General features: G+C 57.1%; 1 protein-coding gene across 6 annotated transcripts in view; it reads right to left on the bottom strand.

The window, feature by feature from the left end:
• LOC116937345 (transient receptor potential cation channel subfamily M member 3-like) overlaps window positions 1-11,074 on the bottom strand; it is a 170,128-nt gene that overhangs the window by 115,655 nt on the left and 43,399 nt on the right. For all 6 annotated transcript variants that reach the window (XM_076064311.1, XM_076064308.1, XM_076064307.1 and 3 more), the window contains exons 4-7: window positions 7,605-7,745; window positions 5,613-5,685; window positions 4,874-4,998; window positions 80-251 (exon numbers count right to left, since the gene is read on the bottom strand). In XM_076064311.1, the coding sequence (XP_075920426.1) occupies window positions 80-251; window positions 4,874-4,998; window positions 5,613-5,685; window positions 7,605-7,745 (511 nt within the window). The remainder of the gene's footprint in view (window positions 1-79; window positions 252-4,873; window positions 4,999-5,612; window positions 5,686-7,604; window positions 7,746-11,074) is intronic.

Here is an 11,074-nt window from a genome sequence, read left to right as displayed (position 1 = left end):
TACTAGTGATAGTAGTACTAGTGATGGTAATAGTGATAGTAGTACTAGTGATGATAGTAGTACTAGTGATAACACTCACGAGTGTTAATCTTCTGCAGAGACACGTGCTTCTCCAGCTGCCGACGGAGGCGCACCTCGGCCCCGTAGCGCCCGGCCGTGCCGTTGTCGGCCAGGATGAAGTGGGTGTGCATGCTGTTGAGCACCGTCAGACGGCTCAGCGGGTTCGACATGGTCTGATAGGGGCGCACCACCTACGATCAGCACAGGCGGCAGTTCAGACAGCATACATTAAATTTTTAATGTATGCTGTCTGAAAGCCACCGTAAGCGTGAACACTCAATTAAGACCCGAAATGGTTTATCAAATCCTTCCAATGATTGCTAAGCCCAGAATCCATCTTCTCGGTTTGAAATTGTCTCCGTGTTTGTATACGTGGATAGCCTCACGAACGAATCTCTCACGGTAACCGTAAGCGTGAACACTCAATTAAGACCCGAAATGGTTTATCAAATCCTTCCAATGATTGCTAAGCCCAGAATCCATCTTCTCGGTTTGAAATTGTCTCCGTGTTTGTATACGTGGATAGCCTCACGAACGAATCTCTCACGGTAACCGTAAGCGTGAACACTCAATAAAGACCTGAAATGGTTTATCAAATCCTTCCAATGATTGCTAAGCCCAGAATCCATCTTCTCGGTTTGAAATTGTCTCCGTGTTTGTATACGTGGATAGCCTCACGAACGAATCTCTCACGGTAAGCGTGAACAATCAATTAAGACCCGAAATGGTTTATCAAATCCTTCCAATGATTGCTAAGCCAAGAATCCATCTTCTCGGTTGAAATTGTCTCCATGCTTGTATACGTGGATAGTCTCACGAACGAATCTCTCATGGTAAGCGTGAACACTCAATTAAGACCCGAAATGGTTTATCAAATCCTTCCAATGGTTGCTAAGCCCAGAATCCATCTTCTCGGTTTGAAATTGTCTCCGTGTTTGTATACGTGGATAGTCTCACAAACGAATCTCTCATGGTAAGCGTGAACAATCAATTAAGACCCGAAATGGTTTATCAAATCCTTACAATGATTGCTAAGCCCAGAATCCATCTTCTCGGTTGAAATTGTCTCCATGTTTGTATACGTGGATAGCCTCACGAACGATCTCTCATGGTAAGCATGAACAATCAATTAAGACCCAAAATGGTTTATCAAATCCTTCCAATGATTGCTAAGCCCAGAATCCATCTTCTCGGTTGAAATTGTCTCCGTGTTTGTATACGTGGATAGTCTCACAAACGAATCTCTCATGGTAAGCGTGAACAATCAATTAAGACCTGAAATGGTTTATCAAATCCTTACAATGATTGCTAAGCCCAGAATCCATCTTCTCGGTTGAAATTGCCTCCGTGTTTGTATATGTGAATAGCCTCATGAACGAATCTCTCATGGTAAGCGTGAACAATCAATTAAGATCCGAAATGGTTTATAAAATCCTTCCAATGATTGCTAAGCCCAGAATCCATCTTCTCGGTTTGAAATTGTCTCTGTGCTTGTTATATGCGGGTAGCCTCACGAACGAATCTCTCACGGTAACCGTAAGCGTGAACACTCAATGAAGACCCAAAATGGTTTATCAAATCCCCAGCATCATCGCTGGGCAATTCGCCGGAATGGTGAAGACCTCTCCACTTGCTCCCGGTCTTAAATCGAGTAGCAGCAGCAGGCTGACGTCATCAGCTGTGGTAGTTAGTGGTGGTTAGTGGTGGTTAGTGGTGGTAGCGGTGGTAGTTGTGGTAGTTAGTGGTGGTTAGTGGTGGTAGCGGTGGTAGTTGTGGTAGTTAGTGGTGGTAGCGGTGGTAGTTGTGGTAGTTAGTGGTGGTTAGTGGTGGTTAGTGGTGGTAGCGGTGGTAGTTGTGGTAGTTAGTGGTGGTTAGTGGTGGTTAGTTGTGGTTGTGGTAGTTAGTGGTAGCGGTGGTAGTTGTGGTAGTTGTGGTAGTTAGTGGTAGTTGTGGTAGTTAGTGGTAGTTGTGGTAGCTAGCGGTGGTAGCGGTGGTAGTTGTGGTAGTTAGTAGTAGCGGTGGTAGTTGTGGTAGTTAGTGGTAGTGGTGGTAGCTAGTGGTGGTAGCGGTGGTAGTTCTGGTAGTTAGTGGTAGCGGTGAAAGCTAGTGGTGGTAGCGGTGGTAGCTAGTGGTGGTAGCGGTGGTAGTTGTGGTAGTTAGTGGTAGCGGTGGTAGCGGTGGTAGCTAGTGGTGGTAGTAGTGGTCGCAGTGGTAGTTGTGGTAGTTAGTGGTATCGGTGGTAGCGGTGGTACTTGTGGTAGTTAGTGGTAGCGGTTGTAGCGGTGGTGGTAGCGGTGGTAGTTGTGGTAGTTAGTGGTGGCAGTTAGTGGTAGCGGTGGTAGCGGTGGTAGTTAGTGGTAGTTAGTGGTAGCAGTGGTAGTTGTGGTAGTTGTGGTAGTTAGTGGTAGTTAGTGGTAGTGGTGGTAGTTAGTGGTGGTAGCTAGCGGTGGTAGTTGTGGTAGTTAGTGGTAGCGGTGAAAGCTAGTGGTGGTAGCTAGCGGTGGTAGTTGTGGTAGTTAGTGGTGGTAGTTAGTGGTAGCGGTGGTAGCGGTGGTAGTTGTGGTAGTTAGTGGTAGTTAGTGGTAGCGGTGGTAGCTAGTGGTGGTAGCGGTGGTAGCTAGTGGTGGTAGCGGTGGTAGCTAGTGGTGGTAGCGGTGGTAGTTGTGGTAGTTAGTGGTAGTGGTGGTAGCTAGTGGTGGTAGCTAGCGGTGGTAGTTGTGGTAGTTGTGGTAGTTAGTGGTAGCGGTGGTAGTTGTGGTAGTTGTGGTAGCTAGTGGTAGCAGTGGTAGTTGTGGTAGTTGTGGTAGCTAGTGGTAGCGGTGGTAGCTAGTGGTGGTAGCTAGCGGTGGTAGTTGTGGTAGTTGTGGTAGCTAGTGGTAGCGGTGGTAGTTGTGGTAGTTAGTGGTAGCGGTGGTAGCTAGTGGTGGTAGCTAGCGGTGGTAGTTGTGGTAGTTGTGGTAGTTGTGGTAGCTAGTGGTAGCGGTGGTAGTTGTGGTAGCTAGTAGTAGCGGTGGTAGTTGTGGTAGTTAGTGGTAGCGGTGGTAGCTAGTGGTGGTAGCTAGCGGTGGTAGCGGTGGTAGTTGTGGTAGCTAGTGGTAGCGGTGGTAGTTGTGGTAGTTAGTGGTAGCGGTGGTAGCTAGTGGTGGTAGCTAGCGGTGGTAGTTGTGGTAGTTGTGGTAGTTGTGGTAGCTAGTGGTGGTAGTTGTGGTAGTTAGTGGTAGCGGTGGTAGTTGTGGTAGTTAGTGGTAGTTAGTGGTAGCGGTGGTAGTTGTGGTAGTTAGTGGTAGCGGTGGGAGCGGTGGATGGGTCCGGAAAAAACAACCGCCCTACCTCACCGCGGTGCCGGATGGGCAACTCTGTCGTGGGCAGTGCCGTGGGGAGAGGGCCAATTCCGATTGGCCCATTCCCCTCATGGCGTCTGTGACCACCACACATTAAACCACGACTGAAATATCTAACTAATAAGCTTGTGTCGGAGGCCCCGGGGGTACAGGCGTCTATGACGTCTCCTGGACAAACCCCATTTGGCGGAGATTGAATCTCTACCCTCGGGGCTCCTCCAGAAACAACGAAAAGCCATTACGGATGGCCACGTGGAATGTTCTAACGCTCCCCGCGGAGGAGAGGCTGCCACTCCTCCGTCGGGAGCTGGACCGGTACCGCCTGGATCTATGTGGCATTCAGGAGGTCCGGTGGACCGGCTCTGGCTCCTGCCACCATGAGGGGTGGACAGTCCTCTACTCGGTGGCAGGAGACTGCCAAACAACAGGGTGTGGCTCTTCTTCCGAACAAAAGAATGAAGGGGGCGTGGGAGCGTGGCGGTGAGGTGTGGGAAGCTGTAAGCCCCAGGCTACTTTGGGCTCGCCTTCCCATCAACCGGAGGCGAGGAGTGGTGGTCGTGGTTACTTATGCCCCCACCGAAGACGAACATCCGTGGAGGGATGCAGGCAAGGCCGATGAGTCAGACGCTTTACATGACCTCCTGTCACAGGTGCTGGCTAAAGTGGCCCCTCGGGATAGAGTCATCTTGTTGGGTGACTTCAATGCCCGAGTTGGTCATGATGCTGGCACCTGGTCTGGAGTGATTGGAGGGCATGGGCCAGATCAGCTCAATAACAATGGCAGTAGGCTGTTAGATTTTTATGCAGCCCATGGGCTTGTAATTGCCAACACGCTGTTCCGGCATCGGCGCATCCACACAACATCATGGATGCATCCCGGGTCCAAGCAAAAACATCTGCTGGACTACATAGTGACGGAACAGCGGATGCGAGCCCATGTCCTTGACACCAGGACCTACCGTGGAGCTGATCTGCCCTCTGACCATCGACTAGTCATCTGTAAGATGCGCCTGCCATTCTTCCACTCCGGTGGTGGGTGTACACCCAGGACCCCATTCAAACCCCTAGTGGCCTGGTCTCAGCTCGCTGATGAAAGTTGCAAGCGAGAATTTCATCGTCGCTTGCGGCTGGGGTTGGCATCGTCCCCGACTCCTCCTGATGTCGAAGGTAAATGGACGAGGTTTAGGACTGTGACTCACGCGGCTGCAATGGCCGCTTTGGGTACGCGGTCCAGACCTCCCCAGAGACCCTGGCTGACAGAGGAGGTGTTCAGGATGCTTGAGAAAAAGCGACAGGCCCACCGTCATCGGCTACAGCATCCCGCGTCGGAGAAATGAGGAGGCTTACCGCAGCCTTCGCTCGGAGGTTTCGGAGAGCCGTGAGGCGCTGCAAGGATGGGTGGTGGTCGCGGGTTGCTGAGGAGATGGAGTAACTACTACTAACTAGTCCTACTAACTGGTAGTGATGCTCACGTCTTTCCCCACAAGGTCATCTTTGTTCTCCACGATGCCCCAAGGTGCCAGTCCCACAGTGCAGATCTTCCCCCGAGACTTAGACGAGTGGTCCTTGAGGGCATCACCAACATGACGGATCACCCCTGTGGATAGACGCACGTAGATAGACACACACACACACAGAGACACACGCAGATAGACACACAGAGCAAGTGGGTGAGTGGGTGAGTGAGTGGGTGAGTGAGTGAGTGAGTGGGTGAGTGAGTGAGTGGGTGAGTGGGTGGGTGAGTGGGTGAGTGAGTGGGTGAGTGAGTGAGTGGGTGAGTGAGTGAGTGAGTTGGTGAGTGAGTGAGTGGGTGAGTGGGTGGGTGAGTGAGTGGGTGGGTGAGTGAGTGAGTGGGTGAGTGGGTGAGTGAGTGAGTGAGTGGGTGGGTGAGTGGGTGAGTTAGTGGGTGAGTGGGTGAGTGAGTGAATGAGTGGGTGAATGAGTTGGTGAGTGAATGAGTTGGTGAATGAGTGAATGAGTTGGTGAATGAATGAGTGAATGAGTGGGTGAATGAATGAGTGAATGAGTTGGTGAATGAGTGAATCAGTTGGTGAGTAAATGAGTTGGTGAATGAGTGAATGAGTTGGTGAGTGAATGAGTTGGTGAATGAGTTGGTGAATGAATGAATGAATGAGTGGGTGAATGAGTGAGTGATTGAGTTGGTGAATGAGTGAATGAATGAGTGAATGAATGAGTGAGCGAGCATGTCACCTGTGTTGACTCCTTGAGTAAAGATCCAAGCTCCTGTCGTCATGGCAGCTTTAATGAGACCTTTCCCAAACACCTGTCTCAGACACGGAGACACACGGGGACACGGGGAGACACGCAGTGACACACGGAGACACGCAGTGACACACGGAGACACACGGGGAGACACGGAGACACGGAGAGACACGGAGACACACGGAGACACGCAGAGACACACGGAGACACACGGAGACACGGAGACACGGGGACACGGGGAGACACGGAGACAGGGGGACACACGGGGACACGGGGAGACACGGGGACACACGGAGACACACGGGGATACACGGAGACACACGGAGACACGGGGAGACACGGGGACACGGAGAGACACGGGGACACACGGAGACACGCAGAGACACACGGAGACACACGGAGACACGGGGAGACACGGGGAGACACAGAGACACACGGGGACACGTGGACACGGAGACACGGGGAGACACACGGGGAGACACAGGGAGACACGGGGAGACACGGAGACACACGGAGATATACGGAGACACGGGGTGTCGCATGCTGATTAGCGAGTGGTGAGTGGTAGTGGTGAGTGGTAGTGGTGAGTGGTAGTGGTAGTGGTGAGTGGTAGTGGTAGTGGTGAGTGGTGAGTGGTAGTGGTGAGTGGTAGTGGTGAGTGGTAGTGGTAGTGGTGAGTGGTAGTGGTGAGTGGTAGTGGTGAGTGGTAGTGGTGAGTGGTAGTGGTAGTGGTGAGTGGTAGTGGTGAGTGGTAGTGGTGAGTGGTAGTGGTGAGTGGTGAGTGGTAGTGGTGAGTGGTAGTGGTGAGTGGTAGTGGTGAGTGGTAGTGGTGAGTGGTAGTGGTGAGTGAGTGGTAGTGGTAGTGGTGAGTGGTAGTGGTAGTGGTGAGTGGTAGTGGTGAGTGGTAGTGGTGAGTGGTAGTAGTAGTGGTGAGTGGTAGTGGTGAGTGGTAGTGGTGAGTGGTGAGCGGCATTGGTGAGTGGTAGTGGTGAGTGGTAGTGGTGAGTGGTAGTGGTGAGTGGTGAGCGGCAGTGGTAGTGGTGAGTGGTAGTGGTGAGTGAGTGGTAGTGGTAGTGGTGAGTGGTAGTGGTGAGTGGTAGTGGTGAGTGGTAGTCGTGAGTGGTAGTGGTGAGTGGTAGCGGTGAGTGGTGAGTGGTAGTGGTGAGTGGTAGTGGTGAGTGGTAGTGGTAGTGGTGAGTGGTAGTGGTGAGTGGTAGTGGTAGTGGTGAGTGGTAGTGGTGAGCGGCAGTGGTGAGTGATAGTAGTGAGTGGTGAGTGGTAGTGGTGAGTGGTAGTGGTGAGTGGTAGTGGTGAGTGGTAGTGGTTGAGTGGTAGCGGTGAGTGGTAGCGGTGAGTGGTAGCGGTGAGTGGTGAGTGGTAGTGGTGAGTGGTAGTGGTGAGTGAGTGGTAGTGGTGAGTGAGTAGTAGTGGTGAGTGGTAGTGGTGAGTGATGAGCGGTGGTGGTGAGTGAGTGGTGAGTGAGTGAGTGGTAGTGGTGAGTGGTGAGTGAGTGAGTGGGTGAGTGGGTGAGTGAGTGAGTGAGTGGGTGAGTGGTGAGTGAGTGGGTGAGTGGTGAGTGGGTGGGTGGGTGAGTGGGTGAGTGAGTGGGTGAGTGAGTGGGTGGGTGAGTGGGTTGAGTGGGTGAGTGAGTGGGTGGGTGGTGAGTGAGTGGGTGAGTGGTGAGTGGGTGGATGGGTGAGTGGGTGAGTGAGTGGGTGAGTGAGTGGGTGGGTGAGTGGGTGGGTGGGTGAGTGGGTTGAGTGGGTGAGTGAGTGGGTGGGTGGTGAGTGAGTGGGTGAGTGGTGAGTGGGTGGGTGGGTGAGTGAGTGAGTGGGTGAGTGAGTGAATGAGTGGTGGTGGTGAGTGGTAGTGGTGATTTGGTGAGTGAGTGGGTGAGTGAGTGAGTGGGTGAGTGAGTGGGTGAGTGAGTGAGTGGTGAGTGGTGGTGGTGAGTGGTAGTGGTGAGTGGTGAGCGGTCACCTGCTTGAGTTTGGGCTGCAACTCGAAGTTCTGGAGTCCTCCGTGTACTGAGATGAGCAGCTTGGGTAGCTCCATCTGCCACTCACGCAGCAGCAGCTGCAGCAGCAGCTCCGGCTTCGTGTCCAGGGAGACACGTGCATACTGGAGACACGGGGAGACACGGTGAGACACGGTGAGACACGGGGAGACACGGGGAGACACGGTGAGACACGGGGGGAGACACGGGGGAGACACGGTGAGACACGGGCATACTGGAGACACGGGGAGACACAGTGAGACACGGGGGGGAGACACGGGGAGACACGGTGAGACACGGTGAGACACGGGGAGGAGACACGGGGGAGACACGGTGAGACACGTGCATACTGGAGACACGGGGAGACACGGTGAGACACGGGGGGGAGACACGGAAGGGAGACACGGGGAGACACGGTGAGACACGGAAGGGAGACACGGGGAGACACGGTGAGACACGGGGGGGAGACACGGGGAGACACGGGGGGAAACACGGTGAGACACGGGGGGAGACACGGGGGGAGACACGGGGGGAGACACGGTGAGACACGGGGGGGAGACACGGGGGGAGACACGGGGAGACACGGTGAGACACGGGGGGAGACACGGGGGGAAACACGGGGAGACACGGGGGGAGACACGGGGGGAGACACGGGGAGACACGGTGAGACACGGGGGGGGAGACACGGGGGGAGACACGGGGAGACACGGTGAGACACGGGGGGGAGACACGGGGAGACACGGTGAGACACGGGGGGGAGACACGGGGGGAGACACGGGGAGACACGGTGAGACACGGGGGGGAGACACGGGGAGACACGGTGAGACACGGGGGGGAGACACGGGGGGAGACACGGGGAGACACGGTGAGACACGGGGGGGAGACACGGGGAGACACGGGGGGAAACACGGGGGGAGACACGGTGAGACACGGGGGGGAGACACGGGGGGGAGACACGGGGGGAGACACGGGGGGAGACACGGGGAGACACGGTGAGACACGGGGGGGAGACACGGGGAGACACGGTGAGACACGGGGAGACACGGGGGGGAGACACCGGGAGACACGGGGGGAGAGACACGGGGGGGAGACACGTGCATACTGGGGGAGACACGGGGAGACACGGGGAGAGACACGGTGAGACACGGTGAGACACGGGGAGACACGGGGAGACACGGGGGGAGACACGGTGAGACACGAGGAGACACGGGGGGAGACACGGGGAGACACGGTGAGACACGGGGAGACACGGGGGGAGACACGGGGAGACACGGTGAGCCACGGGGGGGAGACACGGGGGGGAGACACGGGGGGGGAGACACGGTGAGATACGTGCATACTGGAGACACGGGGGGAGACACGGTGAGACACGGGGGGGAGACACGGGGGGAGACACGGGGAGACACGGGGGAGAGACACGGGGGGGAGACACGTGCATACTGGGGGAGACACGGGGAGAGACACGGTGAGACACGGGGAGACACGGGGGGAGACACGGGGAGACACGGGGGAAGACACGGGGAGACACGGGGGGGAGACACGGTGAGACACGGTGAGACACGGGGAGACACGGGGAGACACGTGCATACTGGGGGAGACACGGGGGGGAGACACGGGGGGGAGACACGAGGGGGAGACACGGGGGGGGGACACGGGGGGGAGACACGGGGGGGAGACACGGGGGGAGACACGGGGAGACACGGTGAGACACGGGGGGGAGACACGGGGAGACACGGTGAGACACGGGGGGGAGACACGGGGGGAGACACGGGGAGACACGGTGAGACACGGGGGGGAGACACGGGGAGACACGGGGGGAAACACGGGGGGAGACACGGTGAGACACGGGGGGGAGACACGGGGGGGAGACACGGGGGGAGACACGGGGGGAGACACGGGGAGACACGGTGAGACACGGGGAGACACGGGGAGACACGGTGAGACACGGGGAGACACGGGGGGGAGACACCGGGAGACACGGGGGGAGAGACACGGGGGGGAGACACGTGCATACTGGGGGAGACACGGGGAGACACGGGGAGAGACACGGTGAGACACGGTGAGACACGGGGAGACACGGGGGGAGACACGGTGAGACACGGGGAGACACGGGGGGAGACACGGGGAGACACGGTGAGACACGGGGAGACACGGTGGGAGACACGGGGAGACACGGTGAGCCACGGGGGGGAGACACGGGGGGGAGACACGGGGGGGGAGACACGGTGAGATACGTGCATACTGGAGACACGGGGGGAGACACGGTGAGACACGGGGGGGAGACACGGGGGGAGACACGGGGAGACACGGGGGAGAGACACGGGGGGGAGACACGTGCATACTGGGGGAGACACGGGGAGAGACACGGTGAGACACGGGGAGACACGGGGGGAGACACGGGGAGACACGGGGGAAGACACGGGGAGACACGGGGGGGAGACACGGTGAGACACGGTGAGACACGGGGAGACACGGGGAGACACGTGCATACTGGGGGAGACACGGGGGGGAGACACGGGGGGGAGACACGGGGGGGGGACACGGGGGGGAGACACGGGGGGGAGACACGGTGAGACACGGGGAGACACGGGGGAAACACGGGTGGGAGACACGGGGAGACACGGGGGGAGACACGGGGGGGAGACACGGGGGGGAGACACGGGGAGACACGGTGAGACACGGGGAGACACGGGTGGGAGACACGGGGAGACACGGGGGGAGACACGGGGGGGAGACACGGTGAGACACGGGGAGACACGGGGGAAACACGGGTGGGAGACACGGGGAGACACGGGGGGAGACACGGGGGGGAGACACGGGGAGACACGGGGAGACACGGTGAGACACGGGGAGACACGGGGGGGAGACACGTGCATACTGGGGGAGACACGGGGGGGGGGGGGGAGACACTTAGGGAGACACCAGATAGAACCCACGACCTCCTGTGTACCGGGCGAGGTAGTCAACATCTCCTAGTCACGTGATAAACTGCGAATAACCTCAACCCCACCATTGGATGATCTAACCTGATGGGCTCCCCACAGTGAGGAAGGTGATGATGATAACACCATCATCATCATCACCACCTCACCATCATCATCACCACCGCCACCATCACCACCACCATTACCTTTACCACCACCACCACAACCACCACCACCTCCACCACCACCTCACCACCACCACCTCACCACCACCACCACCACCACCACCTCACCACCACCACCACCTCACCACCACCACCACCTCACCACCACCTCACCACCACCACCACCTCACCACCACCACCACCTCACCACCACCTCACCACCACCACCTCACCACCACCACCACCACCCCCACCTCACCACCTCACCACCACCACCCCCACCACCACCTCACCACCACCCCCACCACCACCTCACCACCACCACCACCACCTCACCACCACCATCAGCACCTCCTCACTACCACC

Source organism: Petromyzon marinus, unplaced genomic scaffold (assembly GCF_048934315.1).
Source record: "Petromyzon marinus isolate PM22_M1 ecotype Great Lakes invasive population unplaced genomic scaffold, UKy_Petmar_22M1.pri1.0 PM_Scaffold_38, whole genome shotgun sequence".
In the NCBI taxonomy this organism is placed as follows: Eukaryota; Metazoa; Chordata; class Hyperoartia; order Petromyzontiformes; family Petromyzontidae; genus Petromyzon; species Petromyzon marinus.
This window is presented reverse-complemented; position numbering and strand designations above follow the sequence as displayed.